General features: G+C 39.2%; 1 protein-coding gene across 1 annotated transcript in view; it reads right to left on the bottom strand.

Annotated features, from left to right (window-relative positions):
- The window catches only part of PCGF3 (polycomb group ring finger 3), a 39,273-nt gene that overhangs the window by 10,122 nt on the left and 6,839 nt on the right, over positions 1–22,312 (bottom strand). The window contains exon 2 of the mRNA XM_053465805.1: positions 6,730–6,847. Within this exon, the coding sequence (XP_053321780.1) occupies positions 6,730–6,838 (109 nt within the window). The 5' untranslated portion in view covers positions 6,839–6,847. The remainder of the gene's footprint in view (positions 1–6,729; positions 6,848–22,312) is intronic.

Raw genomic sequence — 22,312 nt, 5'->3', positions numbered from 1 at the left:
GTGATAGATCTTGAGGGACAGAACTACAAATTGGTCATGCAGAAGTTTACATGAACAAAATAGTATGATTGTCCCTTTCGAGGAAAATAACACTGTGTTGCAGCAAACATAACAAAATGGTTACTAAATACAATGGGCACAGATCGAAACACCAAGGACCAAACCAAAAGAAGAAGGTCATTGTTCAACAAAGTAGAATCCAGGGAAGTTACAAAAACAAAGGAAAGTATTACAGAATTTGATATAACAAGATATAATGACAAGAAAGTGCAAATGCATGAGGGTCATAGCCTAGTGCTCAAGGAGTGACATTTCCAGAAAGAGGTTATTCGCACAGGCAGAGAGAGGTGGCACTCCTAAGGCAATGTGCTGCGAGTCATGTATAACAGTAGCCGGGCCAGCTGGTGTCAATATGTTAATCAGATATGCTGTGACAGAGAGAAATCAAGACTAGCAGCTAGGGAAACAGAATTAAACAAAATAAGAAGATGCCAGCAGCCGAGACACCAACATAATGCCCCGCAGAAACTGATTTGTTCCAATAGCCCTGGGGGCAATAGAAAGACAGGCATAAGAAATTATTTGCTGGCTTCAGAAATGGAGTATGCTTTGTCAATGTTATAAGAGGTTTCTTTCATATCCATTAACAAAAGGGTCAGTTTGTAAAGCAATGCATCACTGGGATCCATCAAACACAAGTTAGCATGGTGCAAACTAGTAGAGGGTTACAACAGTGGTGGGTATGTGAGCAATAGAGTAACATGTAAAACAATATCTATATCTTCAGAGGTAAACGGCAACATCAAGGCCCCTATTCACCATCGTTTAGTGGCAGAATTCCCTGTTGGGTTTGCAAAGAGGTCCCCCCTCACCATAGGATCTACCATCTTATAAAGAAGACCTATTTGAATGCAACTCACACGAATCCCTCTTCATCATACCAGGGCAAACTCGGAACATACTGACAGATACTTAGCTCCATGGACTCAAACAAAATAGTCACCCTTAGCCAGACAGATGCAAACTCAGAAACACCACTCTCGGGCAAACTAATGCACTCCATATTCTAAGACAAATAATCTGTTGCCACTTCCAGGACACAAGATGTTAATGATGATCCATATGCGCGGAGAATAGGGTTGTATTACTGCTTCTTTAGTTTACTTCTGCCAGTTCTTGGTGTTCTGCGCATGCATGTGCTCCCAGTACCTTCGCCACTCGCAGTAAGAATCAGCACCGTGCCAAAGATGGACAAGTCTGAATGGATCTGCTTTAGGAATATTCCTTCTTTAGAGGTTCTGTTAGGGGTCAAAATATCCCTTCAACAAAAAGCAGCGTCATGTAAGCATTCAAGATCTCAAGATGACCGTCGGTCATTACAGTAAACATCTGAGCGTGAATGATTAAATGGCTGCCACTTATTCATTGAATACGCTAACCCGTTAAAAAGGCAACACAGGACTGAAGTCTATCTTGGCTCTGGTGCTAATGTAGCAATATCAATTATAGTGTAATTATTCCTCCAGGACGATCATAAAACACATTTTTGCATTTCACTTTCACAGTTATTCTAACCATTTCGATGCTTAAAGAACTCAAAAATAAACAAGCCGGACAAACCCCACTTTCATCGTTGCTAGTAAACTGGGCATTAATATTTGTTTTACTTTTTATCCCCGGTTGTACATCCTTATCCATGTCAAAGTGGATCATTAACCTACAGACTGAAAGCAAGTCCCAATTAACAAGGCATTAACAGTTAATGAACAAGAGCTGTCACGCACTTTGACACTCCATTAGAGTCCCAATGATATTTCCATTCTGCGCTTTCGGAGACAAAATAGAACAATCTTTGATGTGGTAATAAAAACGCTTAAAAAGGAAATTTAACAGTCTGTAATTCTTTCAGTAGTCTAGTAAATTTGGTCGCTTAGTTTAAAAAATAGTTTAAAAAAAAAAAAAAAGGATTTAAAGGGCTCTGAAAATATGACTTATTGAATTAACAATGTTAAAAGGAGCTGGCTTGCTACAAAAACTTTAGAGAATAACGTTTTGAAGATCTAGTAATATTAGAAACACAAGATAATCATTATCTAAATGAACATCTCAACGGTCAGCTCCCTTGTAAATTCTAATCATAAGGAATATTAAGATGGAGCGGAATATAAGTATAATTTCATGCAATTCCTCAAAGTACCGCCGCAACACCACACTGTTATTTAGCCAAACTTCTTGTGAAAAAGGCGTAAGAATCAGGTAACTTTATACTTTATACGATCACCTCGTCGACGGCAAAGATGCCGTATCAAAAAACGGTAACAGGCTTTTTGTAGGTTAGGTTTAAGTGACAAAAAGTCCGTGGTATCCTAAACAGACAAGGGAGAGATGTGTGTGTGTCTGTATATCACACACAGTTACATCATAAATATTGAAGGGAAATATAGCTGCCAAAGTGCATTTGTCACATGTGATGTAGTTCCTTGTCGCATGCAATAAGAAAAAGTAACATTTTTATGCGCCATAAAGCATGTAAAACACAGTGTACTGACAAAGAGGTCTCACGTAACCCCTTGTTGACCTGGGATGTTGACGTCTCTGATGACGTCCAGTAGATGATCAACGTGTGATTAGAGGAAGGGGCAGGTAGTGAGAAGAAAGGGGGTAGGTGGTTTCTCTATTGCAAATTAGTAAGTGAATTGTCTAATCATTACACCTTCAGGGGTTCCCATTAATGAAAAAAGGGATCCCTGGGGGTCACAGAGGCCTCTAGTTCTCTTTTACCGCACTCTGAACAACACAACATAAAGTCATTAAAAAAATCAAACCGGACCAATAAACAACGCAAGAAAACCCCTCCTATGGGCATAGGGTAGCACTTTGGATATTTATTCTCCTTCAAAAACTATGCATATGGCGTATTACTGTAGTCACAGGATGTTGCTGAACATATTAATAAAATTATTTTAGCAGATGCACTAAACCTGTAGAAGACACCCTAAGCCAAACTGCAAAGGATGCGTGAAAAATGCAGTTTCATATTTTTGGCACATTTTTTTTTTTTATAAAAGGGTCAGGGGTAAATAGCTGCGCGAAAAGTGGCACACTTTAGAAATAGCCTAGGCTTTCTGCTTTTCAGAACCACCTAGCACTGAGGCTGTGACCAAAAACTGTCCATTTTCTTTCTTTTTTTTTTTCCAGTAAACACTGTTTTTTAAAGCAAATTACATTCATTTCCTTAAGGAGACCTGCCGTGGTCGCATTTGGAACCACTAACTCCAGCTTAAAGCAACCAATAAGTAGAAGCAAAGTGCTACCAATTAAATAAAGGTTGTTGTGTGTGTGTGTGCCAAACACATCACCTCCAAGCTAAGGAACAAATTATTTAAAAGGACCGCTCAGCCATCATATGAAGGTTGGCCTGTCCTTTGTAAAAAGGGAACAAATGACCATCTATTATTATTATCTTTTATATAGCGCCAACAATTTACGCAGTGCTTAATACAATACATATATTCAAGGGGTATGTCAAGGCGAGAATTGACAGACTAAGATAAACCGATACGCAAGCTTACAATCTTGAGGGAATGGGGTGACAAACATAAGGCACAGAGAAAGGGTGAGAGGTAGTGTGGTGGTTGTATCAGTGACAAGGAAGTTCTAGCAGCTAAGATGGTGCGGCTTCTCTGAAGAAGTGGGTATTGAGATGTTTCTTGAATGTTGGGATTTATGGAGGAGCAGTGTTATGGAGGGCCTTATATGTTTGTACCAGGATTTTAAATTTAATTCTAAAGGTAATTTGGAGCCAGTGGAGGGTTTCACAGAGTGGGGAAGCAGAAGAGGAGATTAGCCTAGAAGCAGCATTTAGGACAGACTGCAGAGGAGAGAGTCGAGACAGTGGAGTGCCAACCCGAAGAGTGTTGCAGTAGTCAAGACAGGAAATGATAAGTGAATGAACCAGAGTTTTTGTGAATGAAGCGATGGTTACATTGCCACATCGACAGCTTAACAGTATGCCAGGGAGTCAAAGCACTGAGCAATGGTTCAGTGAACACCACAAGAAAGGGCCTATTTGGACCCCTGTGCACATGCATTGAATTCACTGAATCATGTGTGTATATTAGGGCTGCAACTAACCATTATTTTAATAATCGAAATAATGTAATAAAAAACTTACAATTTACACTTTCATCTCTATCGCAATGGCCTCTCTCTATTCACCTTCTTATTTTACTGACATAATAAAAGCTACAAGAACCCAAACCCAGTGTTTCTCAAACTAGGTTTTAATACAAAGTTATTAGTAAATATTAATTCATATGTTAACAATTTTTCATATTTAATAAAAACTATGAGAAAAAAGCCTTGTTTATATTTTCTTTTATTTACCAAACTGCCCCCAGTTATGCACATCTGACCCCCAGCTTGCCACTCTGCCCCCAGATATGCCTTATACCTCCTATATGCCAGAGATTCCACTGTGCCCCCTGATATGCCTTATACTCCTTATATGCCAGTGATATGCAACTGAGCCCCGATATACCTTTTACCCCCAGATATGTCTTATGCCCCCCACTCTGCCTCTCCCCCCCCTCCCATACACCACTCTGCCTCTCTCCCCCCTCCCATACACCACTCTGCCTCTCTCCCCCTCCCATACACCACTCTGCCTCTCTCCCCCCTCCCATACACCACTCTGCCTCTCCCCCCTCCCATACACCACTCTGCCTCCCCCCCCCTCCCATACACCACTCTGCCTCTCTCCCCCCTCCCATACACCACTCTGCCTCTCTCCCCCTCCCATACACCACTCTGCCTCTCTCCCCCCTCCCATACACCACTCTGCCTCTCTTCCCCCTCCCATACACCACTCTGCATCTCTCCCCCCTTCCATACACCACTCTGCCTCTCTCCCCCCTCCCATACACCACTCTGCCTCTCTCCCCCCTCCCATACACCACTCTGCCTCTCTCCCCCCTCCCATACACCACTCTGCCTCTTTCCCCCCTCCCATACACCACTTTGGCTCTCTCCCCCCTCCCGTACACCACTTTGGCTCCTCCCCTCCCATACATCTCTCTGCCCCCTCCCATGCATCACTCTGCCCCCTCCCATGCATCACTCTGCCCCCTCCCCCTCATCACTCTGCCCCTCCCCCTCCCATACACTACTCTGCCTCCTGTCAGCAACGGAGGTTCACAAGACACCAGGGAGCCGGGTAGAGAGGCAGAGTGGTGTATGGGGAGGGTGGCTCCCATACACAACTCTGCCTCTCTCCCAACTCCCTGGTGTCTTGTCCGTTGCTGACAGGCACTTTCACTGCAGCTTCATAGAAGCCTCAGTGTAAGTGAAGGGCAGTAACGGAGGCTGTCTCACATGTTAATTTTCAGTTAGTTTTGCAATTGAATTGTTCACATTATAGGCCACATACATATACACACACACACATACGCTAGTGGTAGCACAATGTGTTAATGACGCGTCACATTTTACCTGCAGTGAACCCTGACATCAATACTCTGTTTGCACTGTATAAATAAAATGCAATGTAATCTTGGTCTACTTTTAAAAACTTTTTAGGTGGTATTCAGGAACTTAAAGCTAGTCGTTGGGGGAAGGGTGCCATTAATGCCTGTGACCATGACCTGTGCACCAAAAGCCCGCAAAAGTGCTTATCGCCACTTGCCCATGACTTTCCATGCAGTCACAATATTCTTTAAAGGCCACCTTGCTCTTCATAGCATGAAAAGTCATGAAGATGTGAAGAGGTTAACAATGCCTAAAAAAAATAGTATTTATGTTAATATTAGAACAACTGCATTACACAGTACAACGCATGAAAGCATAATTTTAGAAAGCAGCCATTGCCAAAACAAACTCCCAACACAGTATGGAAGTAGTGTTCTCAACATATAGACAAATGCATTTTTATATCGCTTTTGGAAGTGTGAAAGAAAACGGGGGTGATAAAAAAAAAGTTATTCTAGTTTGTGGTCTTGTCAACACAGCAAATGATGGAATGGTTCATTCAGCGATAACAACTTATTAGTTGCTATGGTGACAAGATCACTTTAAGTAGTCATTTCTTTGTCGCAAACATCAATGTCTCCTCTTTCTCAAAAAAAAAAACTTGTATATCATGTTGCGATTAGGAAAGGCAATGAAAAAGCCAAAAAGTATTTGTGTATGTTACATTTACAGTCTATGCTTGCAGTTGCCTGAACATAGTACAAAACACATTTCAAAAGCTTAAGCAGGGGTACAGATATTTGCAGAACAAACAAAAGTTCTACAACAATCTCTTCGATGTCCGATAATCCTACAGATTTTCTGCATACATGGTGCCCATAACCACGAGACTGTAAGCACTTGGGAGTATCTGTAACATCACTGCAGCCTAGTCCATCCATAAATACACTCCAGCATTTCATTCATCTTATTTAAGGCCGACAAACACACACACACACATTAGATTAACCCTTTCTTTCATCTACGTTTATATCAACGTGGTCACTTTTTTTTTTGCCCAACACGGCCAGTCGTTCGTCTCACCACCTTGGAAACTTGCCAAAAAAAATTTATTTTAACATCCAAAAGTATGCTACAGATTTCATTAAAAAAAAAAATCTAAACGAACGGTCATCATAAAATCATCTGCGACAGTAAAATAATACTTCTACTACTTTATGTGCCATCCTTATGTCCATATAAGTTTTGCACACACATACTTACAGGTGTGCAGGCACTCGGTTACGGTAGTAGCATCGATGAGATATCCATTGCACAGGCGACAAGTGATATGCGCATTGATGTCCCAGAGCTTTATCTTTCTGGTCAGCATCTTTGGTGTCTAGAAATATAATAGAAAAAAATTTAGTTTTAAAAATATACAAACACTTAAAATGTTTATATGCACCTATGCATTGTTACAATATATTTAAGCTATATATATATATATGTATACATATATATATATATACACATATATATATATATATATATATATATATATATATATATATATATATATATATATATATATATATATATATATATACACACACATATACACACACGCTAACAAAAAAGTAAACCAATTAAGAAGACCCATAATAGTTATGAAGTCAATTTGCAAACGTGTTGAGCCTGTTTTGATGGGATGCCATGTTTTATATAGTATGCTGGCGATGCTGTAAGGGATTATGAGACAGTCATTGCACAGAACACACATACAAGTTACTTGTGTCCATCACTCCAGGCAGAGGGGATGAATGAATGAGTGGCAAGGACGGGGGGGGGGGGGGGTCGGGGGATATTGGGTTACACAATTTATTTAAATACATTTGGTCGAAGCCAATGCGCCCTATTGTTTACAAGCATGCATTGCAATGACTTTTAAATGCATTTACTAGCAGCCGGGGAGGTACGGGAAGGCACCAAGCTATGCTGTATAGCCGTACGCCATTAAAGTACCGCTGAGCACCGCTTTAAAATCTGCAGCCCCCCTCCCTTACTTGACCGTCCGGAGTGGGGAGCGTGCGCCGGGCTCAGCGAGGGTTCAGGCAAACCGGTTGCCCTTTTTTTCTCTCAATTAACCTACAGCGCATGCTCACTAGGCAGCACCGACGTCGGCAACGAAGGGGTAACGCGGTGGGGGGCGGCGCAAAGCGATATCACGCACGCGCCGTACATTTGAGCTGGGAAGTAAGAGAGCGGTAGACACGGCCGCGTGGAAGTGGAGGCGATGGAGTGTGAGGGAAGGAGGAAGAGTAAAAGAGAAGGATAAGAAGACCCGAGGCCCAACAAATAAAGAAGGGACTGAGCTGTGGGAAGTAGGCTAGGGCGTCTAAACGTGACCATCGCAAAACGAATGATCTTTCTTTGAGAATTAAATAGTAATGTATTCAATGATATCCGTCAACATTCAATAAAGCTGGTTTTATTTTGTCCTGGAGGTTGCCATGGTTGCGAGTTGTGATATTTTAAATTACTTAAACACCACACTGAGGTGATTCTTTATGGCAAAGTCCCTTTCTCTATAGTCTTTCATTAGCCAAGGGGTCAGACTGAGTGATTCAGATTAAGCTATTCTGTTTACTGCAGGGCAGTATGATAAGGAGTCTGGGTTTTTCTACTTAAGTGAGCCAAGATAACCAAGCTATGACAAATGGTAACATAATATGCGGCTGCCTGAAAACATTATTAAGGGTTAGAAAAAGATTTTGAAAAATCATAATAGAAATTTCAGCCTTTTTATTTTTATATTGATAATGCCTGTATATATTATATATATATATATATATATGTATATATTATATATATATATATATATATATATATATATATATATATATATATATATCTCCTCTGATATTCCTTCTGTTGTCGTCGGGGATTTCAACATCCCAGTTGACACCCAATTGACTCCCATGGCTTCAAAATTTCTATTACCTCCTCTTTTGATCTCCAACAACATATCAACTCCCCTACTCATGATGATCGTCATACCCTGGACCTTATTTTTTCTAGCATGCGTTCGCTCACTAACCTCTCCAATTCCCCTTTCCCCCTCTCTGACCACCACTTCCTTTCCTGTTCTCTTGCCTCCTACTCACTCCCTTGCATCCCAGCCCCGCCTAACCAGAGACCTCAGCTCTATTAACCTTAAGAACTTCTAAATCAATTTACTCTCTCTCCTATCTCAAACATGACGTGCACTAACAACACTACCTCTGTCTATAATTCCACTCTTGAGCATGTAGCACCAGTTACTTCTCTCTCCTCTCGACGTTCTTGCTTCCAACCCTGGCATACGACTGTCACTGAAGACGATGTACATGATCTTCTTCTTTCCTCTTGTCCAACCACATGCCCCCTTGATCCGATCCCTTCCCATCTCACCCAGTCTCTTTCATCTACCCTTGTCCCTACTCTAGCTCATATCTTCAACCTCTCCCTCACTACTGGATCTGTCCCATCCTCCGTCAAGCATGCTACCATTACTCCTATCTTGGAAAAAGTCCTCCCTTGGCCCGTCTGATCACTCTAATTACTATCCCATATCTCTACTTCCTTTCACCTCCAAGATTCTGAAAATAATTGTTTATACCCAATTAACTAAGTTTCTGGATTCCAACTCCCTGCTTGACCCTCTTCAATCTGGTTTTCACCCTCAAAACTACTGAGACCGTCCTTACTAATGACTTACTCACTGCTAAATCCGAGGACCACTACTCCATGCTAACACTATTGGGCCTTTCTGCTGCTTTTGGCACTGTGGACCACCCTCTTCTCCTTCTTGATCTCGGCCCCCATGACACCTTCAGCATCTCCGTTTCCAGTAATACTTCCCCTCCCTCTCTCAGTTGGGGTACCCCAAGGCTCTGTTCTAGGACCCCTTCTGTTCTCTTTTTACACTTCCTCGCTTGGCAAACTGATCTCATGCTTTGGCTTTCAATACCACCTGTATGCTGATGACACCCAGATCTATCTATCCTCCCCTAATCTCTCTCCCTCTGTCTTAGATCGAGTAACTAACTGCCTTGCATCTGTCTCTACCTGGATGTCTGCACGTTTCTTGAAACTTAACTTCTCCAGAACAGAACTTCTCTCATCTTCCCTTCCGCCAATGCTAATTCCCCTATCAATTTCCCTCATTGTTAATGGTGCCATCATCTCCCAGTCTACTCATGCACGCTGTCTTGGTGTCACCCTTGACTCCGACCTTTCGTTCACCCCCACATTCAGTCTGTTCTAAAAACGGTCGTCTCCATCTTAAAAACATTGCCCGCATCTGTCCCTTCCTAACACAGCATGCCACTAAAGCTCTTGTCCATGCCTTGATCTACCGTCTTAATTACTGTAGTTTTGTCTTAACTGGTCTCCCTGTTAACAGTCTCACCTATCTACAATCCACCATGAATGCTGCTGCCAGACTCATCTTCCTCTCCCATCGCTTTAATAACGTCTCTCCCCTCTGTCAGTCTCTGCCTGTGTGCTTCAGGATTCATTTCAAAATACTCACTCTTACTTTCAAAGCCATTCACAGCTGTTCCCCTCACTCATCTCTAAATACACTCCTAACTGGTCTCTCCACTCATCCAATGATCATCCAATGATCTCCTTCTATCCTCTCCTCTGATTTCTAGGTCCCATGCACGATTACAAGATTTGTCCCCTATCCTCTGGAATGCCCTCCCCCGTCTATCCTTCACTCTCCCTGCCTTCAGTCCTACAAAAAAACCCCTCAAGACCCACTTCTTTAAGGACGCTTAGCTTCTTAGCTCACCTCACCTAGTCCTTCCCTGGGGACAGGTTCACTTTTGAAGCTGGTGGAAAGACCAGAGAAGTGCCACATATTTTATACATAAGGGTTCCTTTATCAGAACGTAGACAGTGACATTTACCAATAGTCTGTATCTGTTAATACCGTTTATTGTATTGTAGAATTACATAAGCTTTTGGGACCTCAGATCTTAAGATGGAATCGAGAAGTCTGCCCTTAAAACGCAGGTAACATTACCTTTCTGCCCCAACAAAACCTATTAACTCCAACCAAGGATTCAATTTTCTAGAGAAAACCCCAGATCCAGATTTGTTTTACTGGCTTATAAGAATGGTTGGTACCTCAATAGTTTTCAAATTGGGAACACACATTTTGGAATGACCAGATTTTTCTTGCTGTCATGTTTAAGTAAATGACAATTTGCTTCTTTAAGAGCAAATTAAATGACATTTTTCTGTACTGTGCTTCATGCCACTAGATGGCAGTATTATCAAAGTTACAGGGCAAAAAGTAATTATTTTGAATGCTTGGCCACAGACTGTGTGCTTGTGGTAAGTAAAAGCTGCTGCTTGAATGTGCTGTTGGCATCCCATTACACACATAAAGATGTTTTACTAGCAGAGGGGGGCGCCAACACATACGGGATATGTGGCACCCTATGTCGTCTTTGCCAACAATTTATCACATACATGGTTCAGGGCTGAAATGGTTAAACAGGAGGTTTCTCGTTTCCTAAGACCATATAAAGCATGGGCTAGAAACAGCAGAAGTGTCATTCATGTTGGGTATAGAACTCGCTAACCTCACAAACTGCCTTATAATAGTACTACAAATGTTTAACCTATTTTAGACCAGTACCATTTTACTATACAAGGCATATGAACTTTTGTCATATTAAAAGTGTTAAATCAACGTGCAGCAAATATGCAAAACCTAAATATCTCGGCTTCATTTTAGTTTTGGCACGTCACTACTGAAAGTAGTATACCCCATATACCAACCTATTTCATTTTGGACATTCATTTGACACAAAATACAAATTTGCAGTAGTTCAGTATCTAGTAAAGGTGTGATGTGTATAAAGCAGAGAATCTACACAAAACCACATTGTGAAAAATAACAATTCAACCAATAAATAACTAAAGGGAAGTCATAATGATATTCAAATTATAGATTGTATTCCTGCAATGCAGTAGATATTTATTTTGACTGAAATAGATAAAATACACAAAAAATATTTTGATATATTGATTCATGTACAAAAGTATTGATTTCTTATATTAACCACCATACGTTGGAACTTGTTATCAAAGACAGTAACATTATCAAAAGCTCTACTAAAATATGCCTTCATCTGGCACTTGCACTTCCAACTATGTAACACATTGGGGTTGGGGTTTACTCACTAAAAGGACAAGTTGTGTTTCAGGACCTTCACTATAATTTAGCACTGGCTCTATATAAAAGTATATTTATATTCCTGCATAATAATATATATAGATACAGTAACAGATACCAAAACTTGCTAGTGTTGACCCTTCATAATGGTTAAGTGAGAGAGTTCACACCAAAAAATTCTGCAACTCTGCCTTTAGTGAAGAAGGGGATATTCAATAAGGAGAGTCTGCAGGTCACTTATATATTTCAAATTCCTAATGTTGCTCTGTAATATCACGGACAACATATATACTCTGGTCACCGATTTGTGGAATACGATGGCTAATGCCAAGAGACTCCATAAAACACTTCTATAGGTCTAATAGATACCTAGGAGAGGTTTAAAACATTTTTTTCTTACTCTTCTCTCTCATCAGATTTTTTAACCCCCCCCACCCCCGAAAATACTACTCACAGCCCACCTCAACCCTATACATATCACAATCCATAAGCCCCTCTCCTTACTGTATACAACAATATCTGCCACAGACTTGGTTTGAATTATTCTTAATTCTGGGCAGGACATACATGCAATCATAGCACTTCACTTTAAGCCCTGTCCATTGTATCTGACAATTCCCACAGTACAAGGCTTTTATATGTATGGAGATGTTTGGCTTTTTCCATCCATCCATAATATGCACCTCAATCCATGTGTATTTGACGTTTTTCCCTCCTCCACCTACAGGCTTATATGATCAGTCAAAAACACATTGCGTCTACTGCCTGTGCCCAATTGGAATATTCCCTAGCACTGGCTGAATGACGTTTCCAAGGGCAGATTTAAAGAGATCCCCCATGCCCACACTGAAAATGAAGGCTCTGCACCTACACCTTCTCCTAAAGTTGTTTTTTTTGTTGTTTGTTTTTTATGGAAAACAAAATAAATATAAAAATAGATTGCAATCTCCCTCAACATAAACATTTTTCACTTTTGAGTTTCACATCATAAAAGATAGAATCTGTGGTTTAAGAGATGTAAAATTAATAGTGAGATCATAACTCTCAAAGTAATTCTTTGACTGAGAATATTATCATTTTAAATGGCTACAGGACAATATAATGAAATTATTTTCATACCGTATTACAACACTACACCATCATACTACGTATAAAAAACAGTGCTTTGAGAGATCATTGGACAATCGGGGAGATAAGATACTCTACCCAAATCATCCCACTCTTTCCTGTTGAAGAAGAGTGCCAGCATTTGACATCATATGCCAAAGGTAAAAAAGAAAAGTCACATCCAAGCAACATCTTTGGAAATGACAAAACAGAAAAGTGACTATTACAAAACTTCTCAATGACCTTGTTACCGTGGAAACAAAAAGATACCTGAAAGTCATGTAAGATGCTTGCTGTTTTTTTTGGTTGTATTTTTGTAATAGGTTGAAACATTTTACAATATTAATACAGGCTTGGCAGCAACTACATTAATTTACTAATGAAAGCAAAACAAAATAGACTTGTATGTGCAGCAGCATGGATGGCCAAGGCAAAATGCCAGAAAAACAAACCAATTACAGCTTACTTAGTGGAACTCTCTGGAATGACACTGTGAAAGCTCCCAGATAGAAATATGAACAGAAAAAATAGTTTGGGCCAGTGATTCTGCAGCATGCTTGCCACAGTAGGTACTCCAAGGCCTCTGTTATGGCAGGTGGCCAGGTTGCCGATCGACCTGGTCATTTTTTTTTTTATTATTATTTTTTTAAAATCGGCCCAAAATAATGGCAGAGCAAGATCTGTAATACAGACCTTTGATTCACTGCTCCCTCGCAATTGATGCCAGGATATGATGTATATATGTGTTTTCATAATGGACTGTATTTGCATGTATGTATGTATGTATGCATGTATGTCTTTAAGAGTATATGTCTCTGTGTGGTTATGTTTTTTTCTACCAGGGATAGTCACCAACATGCAGCATTGACACTTTGAGGTCTGCAACTTGATTTCATGCAGAAAATTGGGTACTCAGTGCTGATTGGGTGTTTCTGCAATTAAGTTGTCAATTAAACTAAATCCATCTTTGTGAAGCAGTAGAGGTACATGGCTACTCGGAAAGAATGTAACTCAAAAAAGTCCCTTTTTTCCAGTGGGACAGTCCCAATTTTCAGGCACTGTTCCACTTCTCCCAAAAAGAACAGACCTCATTTCCCAGCATTTGCTTTTACTTCCTCGCAGGGAGCAATCTAGGTGCCACTAGTGCTGCCCCTACACTGTCCCTTCTGCCTGTAGCCCCACCACCAATGAAAGTGTCCCAGTTTGGACACCTGAAATGTTGGGGCTATGAAATCATATTACATCATATAATATTAAATATTACATCATTTCAATTGTAAAAAAAAATCCAAGTAAATCTACAATAAAGATACTAAATGACTGCAGATTAGAAAGGGTTCTTATGCCAACTCTTAGAGATACAGTATAACAATGTACATGCCAACAACATTATTGAGAATTATATCTGATAACATGATAATATGCTCAATGGAGGAGGGGTGGGTGAGACACTTGCCACTGTGGGAGGTCTAAGCTGAAAACTATAAAGAGAATCTGTCACGTTTCCCAATTCTACACTTTACAGTTCAACACTCTAAATATACCTACTTAGTAGCATTTACAGAGTAAATGAACATACATATATGTCTATACCAAAGGTTACTTGCTCTTCCACCCCCTTCTATCCCCTCTGTTGTTGAGTATCGGATTGTTGTTAAAGTACGTAAAACTGTTCCCTACTTTGAATCTAAATACCTTCAAAACAGTTACAATAATTGGCAATCAAGAACACAAAGTATAGGTAGTTTTAATAAATATCTTTAATCTCAAATCTGTGCATTGGCATGCCAGCCAATGCTGGTCTGTATGGTGTATGAATTGGAACGTACAGAGTGTGTGGCATTTGAAGAATACATGCTCTGCATGCCATCTTTTACATGTATGATGTGTCAGTGTCATGTGTGTAATACTGCTTATTTACGATATACCTATATTATTTTATTTAAGTAATATGCTGCCATTTTTAAAAACAATAGGCATTTTTTACTTGTGTGTCAAAATATGCAACAGTTAAACTATTTAAAAAAATAGAAAATAAAAATGAAATTGCAATGGCTGGATACTATAGAGATATTCATTTTTAATAGGGACACTAATACCACTAATAATATTTCATAGAAGCTATACCCAACAGTAGAGAAGGCCAATGAACCTATCACAGGCAAACATAAGGATGTGTAATTAAAGTAATTTTTTTATGTTTTGGCAGAGGAATATCTATTAGACTTGTGCAATCGTATTCAGGAGAAGACAAAAATGAACACGAATGGTGTGTTTTCATTGTTCAAACTGAATACAGAAGCAACTAATATGGCAGCGAGTAAACGTGTTTGTCTTCGTAAATATCTCCTAGCTAATCTCCATGGTCCCTTCCCCCCATACAAGTCACTGCCTCTAACCTACCATAAGTCTTTGTAGTATAGCAGGGGTTAATGGGAATCCTTGGAATTGTGCCAGCTGTTAAAGGTCCGTAAAAGCGACTCTATTTGTTGCCGGGAAGAGGCTGGTCTGGCATCAACCAATGAAGGGCAGCTCTTATGGACCTTTAACTCCTGGCGCCAAAGCCATTGGTCTCCCTAGGCCAAGTTGCTCTGAGGTGTACCTTGTCCTGCCTTTTACCAGGGGAAGCAAAATCCCTGTTCCTCCCAGGCCAAGTTGCTCAAAGCAGTTGTCTCAGACTCAGACTCTTATGGACCTTTGAAATTCTGGCTCCAAAGCTGCCGCTACCTGCTCCAGCGTTAACCCTGTATCAATCCCTGCTTGGAAACGTATGAAGAACATATATGAATATTTGCCCAAAACAAACACTGGAACAGGCAAAAATTTGTGTAATACATAGTTGTGTTTTTTCCACCGAAGACGAACAGTGGCCTAGTCTAGTATCTATTGTTGGACATAGGTTCGCCATATTGACCTTTTTTTCCCCAAACACATCTTTTATGACAAGTTTTACAGGTTCCTCACAACTACCTATAATGCCAGCACTGCAGGATACAAGATAAACTCACAGAAGGAATAATCATGCTTATACAAGTAATGCTTTTAGTACACTGAAGATCCACAAGCTCCATCAACCTGTAGGAAGAGAACTGCAGACAAACCTATGCCCTGTATTCTGTAAGTATAAATTGTTAATTTCTTGGTGTACTACTTGTTATTGCTCTTAATTCTAAGTTAACAGTTATAGAGGAGGAACTGCCACACCTAGGGAAACCCCTAGGCTTTGTGGAATTTTAGCTTTTTTTTTATTAAAGATCATAAAACACTTCAACATAACATATATCAGTTTCATAATTTTTTAATAATGCATTTCTCTGTACCTTCTCTGAAACTCATTAAGCTTTGGGCATTTTGGGCAATGGTCCAAACCACCTTTCATGTTGTCTTCTACACAGTTGCAAATGTTTAAATCCTGTTAAGATGAGCAGCCGTTCAGGTAGATTGTGTCAGATGCATACATTATCACTTCTGTATATCAAGTATATTTCAAGCTACTCTACTTTAAATGTATTTTTAACACAACATATAGTTGTTTATGCACACTGATTAATGATCTCAAATAGTACGTGTCACAGAGTAAAGTAGATGTGGCAAGAACAGTGTATGACTAAATCCAGTCCACCCAACCTACAGACCCATAAATCAATAATACATGTGAATAGCATATAGGAAGAATTGATGATGAAATCACTGAAATACAGCATCTGAGCAATTAAAATTTTTACCCTCAGTAGTGCAATAGTTAACCCCTCGGGACGAAGGCATTTTTACACTTATATTTACATTTCCGCTATGTCCTTGTTCAACCATAGATTTCCTCTTTCTCAGTTAGTGTACCCACATAAATTTCAAGGCAAATAGGGCTTTCTTTTAAAACAATATTTGTCTATATAATCCATATTTTAGCATTAAAAAGACAAAAAACAACCTTTTTTGGTTTTAGTTTTAACCCCTTATAAATTGTACATAAGGTGTGCATATTTTTCTAAACTGTATTATTTTCAAATACTAGACAACCCAGGGTATTGCACTATGGACACTTTTTTTTTTGTTTTACATATTAAGTCTATTCATCTTCCCAGCAGCACCATTCAAAATTAAATTAACCCTCATGCATGGTGTGGCACGTTTTGGGGATGTTACCGGCCAATTTTAGAACATGCACATTTGTTTTATTTTTTGTTTTGTTTTTTTTGCTTGTAAAAACAAAAAAAAATAGATTATTTTTTGTATTTATTTCTCCACAGCTAGAGATCCCATATGGGATTTTTTAAAACTCTGTGGATCTCTTTTAGATTACATCACTATTGGAATTTTTCATGTGTTACCAAAGTGCACTGTAAATACATTTTTATTTTGGTAGAGAGAGAAACTTCTCCCTCTTCTCATAGTCCTGTAGGCTGCTGCCACAGAGCCTGCAGCAATCTCTCTGCCTCTGATCAAACAGGGAAGTCTCTCACATTAAATAGCTGAGCTCGGGGCCATAAATTGTGGCCCTAACTGGAAGGGGGAGACCAGGCTGTCAACTGACAGCCTAATCTCCCACGCAGAATATTAGTGCAGGTTCCTAAGGTTTTTGGACTATCGTATACACATGCGGACAAACCTTTTGTCAGAACAGGTTGGTTTCAAGTCATTTTGATTGCAAATTTAAAAGCCATTTGGGCCACTTATGCAATCAGTGAAATACTCTAGATTATCAGAATGTACTGTTCTAGCTCTAGGATGAACAAAACTCGATTTGGTATCTGAGGAACAGATTATTCATATGAATCTCCTCCAATGTTTTAGCAACTCTGTTTAATATTGTAGCCTGTCCCTTTTCTCATCCTCTGTTTTGCCATTATGCCCATTCACCCACTGTAGTATCTTCTAGTCACTTCTGCTGTAAGGTTGTTCCATTTATCTACTACCTTCTCATGAAGAAACCTTCTTGCATTATATCTAAAGTGTTCACCCACTTATATTAGCTGACAATGTCAGGTAAAGAATTATATACTTGGTGCTGAGCCAACAGAAGTGGCTGGCTGAATCAGGCACGGTGCTGACAGCATAAACCAGATTGTTAGGACTGCTCTAGCAAATCTGTGACCATTTTCATGTATGAGCTATAAAGGACCAAGTGTTACACGATTCATTGTTCACCTGCTTTAACTTGCTAAAAAAAATTTTTTAAAAAGCCACCCTGAAATAAATAATAATAGTATTCAGTCGGTTTTGGACTTACTTTGTATTGGCTTATTAAAGCCAATCATAGGATTATACTTTTTCTCATGGAAAATATTGGAATAAGCAGTTGTCATATGAACCAAAGTTTTTGCAAATAGCCTGTAAGGGGGTCATTAAACCCCTCCTTTGTACGTAACTGGTTCCAGCAAGGCTCCTGAAAAAGTCACTGCTAGTCCACATAAACCGTTATACCCCTTGACATGGAATACCAGCACAGTCCGGGGTTTCTATATAATTTTGTGAACTCAAACGTTACAATAAAAACCTACATAGCTTTTAAACAGAGTTGCGTAAACACAAGCCAAGTTTTTTCATATCATATATGATTAGACTGTTTATAGAAACATAAAAAAAATACATTTTTAATACGTTTAGACAATATTATATTTTTGATTTATTTTCCAACCATTTGGTGGAACGGGGCTTGAAAAGCAGTAACTCTGCCCAAATCCACTTCAAGTAAGCACAGGGAGAGTATGTGGCAATAAATTCTAGATTCATAGATTCTTTTGGCCTGTAGGTCCATCTATTTTTTGTTAGCTGAGTAACTTGACATGGCAGGTGAGCTTTGGCCAAACTATAAAACCAAAGCCTCGTGTTGATTTAATGTATTTGTTTGCATTTTTGGATCAGAGCAAAGACATAATGTGCCCCTTAAGTAGCCGTGTTCTATACCCATTAATATAAGCCAAGGACCATAACATTCAGACAACAGCAGTCAGACACAATGGCAGCATTTACAAGGACATATGAGCCTCGTTATCCTTCATATCATTAGAATACAAAACACTAATATCTGACTTCATACAAACTCTTATATCATTTTAGTTCTGAACATCATGCGAGTTTGCACACAAGCTAGCCTTGGACTGTGAAGGCAAACGCCAATTTTTCATGTGCAAACAACAACAAAACATAAGTAGCCTTTGATAATACGATCTTAGAGGCTCTGCATTGCCACTTTATGTAATAAATTACACTCAATGATTAGTAAATTCATTAATGCACAAAACAATCAGCCAAAGCTATACAGATTGCACTGCAGATTTTCCTGGAAATCAAAGCCGAGCCATTAGAACGTTGCCAATTCAGACTCGGTTCAGAGTGTTTTGGCTCGGTGTACGTGGGACATAAATGCCATCCCTGTCAGCTTCATTGGCAGCACACTCTGCGATTCACAGGTTAGCCACAATGTGTTCTGACCTGCCACTGGCATTAGGGAACAGTTACTGTGTGCTCGATGACCAGTACACTCTCTATATAGGTTTCATGGACATCTAATTTAAGTATAATCCAAGCTGGAAACAAAATATCCCTCAGACACTCCTCAAACACTCACATGCCACTCCTCAGTCATATAAATTCAAACAAGACATTGCTTCCAGATTAATCAGTGGCTCGGTCTAATTGATTGGTTGAATTTATAAGTTGATTATCATTACTATTATTCTGAATGTTATTTTTGCAATTATTTATTAGCATTGCTCTTCCAATGACAGGGAAGTTATTCTTACCCCACAAGACCTCAAGCTTTACCATTATTATTATTATTATTAAGTATTATTAGCACCGACTCAAGGAACGCTGCATGCGGGTGTCTGTTTAGAGCCCCCGTGCGCGTGTGTGTGTGTGTGTGTAAAACCCCATTGATTACAATAAGAGCACTTTTCTTCCTCTGACTACTTTCAGCAGTGACAAGAACAGTCAGATCACAGAAGAGGAGGACAGGTGTTGCAGCACAGCAGAGTACTTAATATGCATTCTTCTATAGTGGAGTGTCAATGGCAGCAGTAAAACACAAAAAAAGTAACAAGTTTGAAAGTATCAGTTTCTCAGGTACTAAAGTAAATACTGTAGGTTGAAATCAAAGCTCGAAGTTGCAACAGTAACAACTAAACAAGTGCAAATGTGAGATGTTCTGTTCATCCACAGGGTTTTTACTCCTCATGGGCAAGTATATTTTTCCAGCCCCCAGTATATTTGCTTATCGTAAGCTTATTAAAGAGAGGCCCAAATGTTTTTATTTTAGGGATCAATGACACAAACCAACAAGCAGAAGCTGGCTTTGTTAATTCTTGTGAAATCCAAGCAGCGTTACACATACAACTGCTGCTCATTCACTTACCAAGTGCCTGCAATGAACCCAAGAGTTACCCTGATAAATTGGCACACTAGGTTCCCAGACAAGCCGAGGTGACTGGTGACCAAAGAAGAGGAATTTAACAACTTGCAGAGTGTGTTACATAGAACTACTCTGCTAGACACAGGAAAAATTCAAAGAAAAGACTAGTTAAGTCCAAAAAAGGAAATGTGTGTTTTAAGATGTAAAGTAAATGTTCAAGAAAATGTACCAACAAAGTAGTAATAAAATCTTTCATTTCATGAAATATTAATCATATTGTGTATGCTGTTTTTCCCTACTCTACTGAATTTAATAGTTGTTTACCTAAATGTAGCATTAGATACATCATTCCTGGTACTAATGAATGCCCAAATCCCTTTTAAGCAGGTATTGAAAGCAGACATTGATAGGTTGTTGCCATAGTAACTGCATACATTTCTTGAAAGCTTGTTTTTATATGAGGATGCTTTTTTTGTACCTTCCGCGACAACATTTTTTGCGGTGTAGATGGTTAGCTGTATTTTTTTCTCTCTCATTTAGTGTACTCACGCAAATATATTGGTGAAAACTGTATTTTTTAAATCAAATCTGATCATCCTGCCCCTAGGTCCTAGTTGGGACTTCTTTAAAGCCGTCCAATTTTTTTTATTTTTTTTTTGTTAACTAGACACCCCACAGCATTTCCCTTTCCATGCACTCATTTTACCACTAGCCTTTTCCAAAGTTTGTGGAAGCATTTTTTTGCGTGGTGTTTTCACACACATTGTAATTTAGGTATGGGTTTACAGCCCATGGTATATGCCACAGCCAAACACTCCAATATGTATTTAGCAACATCTCCTGAGTATAGCGATACCACACATGCTTAGGTGGGTTTTCAGTATTGCTGAATGTCTCGATACCGTTGACCACCTCCTAAGCTCTTTTAAAGCAGGCAGCAGCCACCATATTGTATATAGAGCACGTTGAAAATCTGGGGAGCGATCACAACAGGTAGCAGTTTTCAGTTACAGCAACACCGTTTGGAAGAAGAAAGATCTTTGATTGCTTTCCAAGTCTGCTTAATAAGTTCATGACGTGCCGTACACATCAATTGTCGTCAAGGACTTAAACTTTAAGAGTAGAAGAACACAGTAGATCTGCTAAGGTTTATTTTCTTAAAGTATTTAGTTATCTAAGTGGAACAGCACCTTGAAAAAGGCAATAGCATTTGAAAGTGTAGTTTATCAAATTAAACTTCTCAAAAAAGATTAACCATTAAGGCATTTGGTTTTGTTTACATTGACCGAGTAAAATGTAAGGTCTTTAAAATATACTCTCTCTCAAACACAGCAAAACTAAAATGAATCCAAAACATTTTTTGTCCATTTACACAAATTAAAAGGACTATACGTATATCACCATCAGTACAATTCCAGCGATAAAGGTCATGTGTAAATAACATGAGCGTCACTTTAGATTTCTGCCAAGAAAAAAATATGCTTCATGCAAAGAAGAAAAACCGTGCTGGATTGTAAGGTCTGTACCAACATCTGCTACATATAAGATACAGTCAAATAGCGGGCTACATGGAACAAACCGGGAGCCCCCTCAAACACTAATGAATAAAACTTTACATTTTATAATTTTCATAACATTAAATGGTAAAATAGAAAAATTAGTCGACATTGGAAAGTTTAGGCATACACCTAAAGCATTGTGGACTAGTGCTAGAAGACTTATCCATAGGCTTGGATAGGGTATGTTTAATTCATTTTAAAAAAAGCAAGAATTTTACATTTATATATTTTTTTATTCATTAATGACCAGTGTAGCCCACTAGTTGACTACATCTGTTGCTTGGACATACAGTACACCCTGCGTGAAGAACCAGATGAAATATATCAACAAATGACCCTTCATCTGTTATTTCTAAGACGAATATTCTGGTGCTACTGTTAAAGTTGCTATATCTCTCCTTGTTTAATATGTTTTCAAAGCAGCAATAAATTTAACAACATGAGACTCAAGACAGTATGAACACAAGAGGCTGGTACATAAATGAAACAGCCTCCCAGCAAAAGTGGTAGAGACTAGTACAATGAGGGAATTTAAGCATGTCATAAAGCTATACTGAATCTAAGACAAGCCAAGGGACTGATGAATGGTTCTTATCTACCAGCAATTTTACCGAA

This window comes from Spea bombifrons, chromosome 1, assembly GCF_027358695.1.
Source record: "Spea bombifrons isolate aSpeBom1 chromosome 1, aSpeBom1.2.pri, whole genome shotgun sequence".
Classification (NCBI taxonomy): Eukaryota; Metazoa; Chordata; class Amphibia; order Anura; family Pelobatidae; genus Spea; species Spea bombifrons.
Note: the sequence above shows the minus strand (reverse complement) of the source record. Positions and strands in the feature narration are given on the sequence as shown.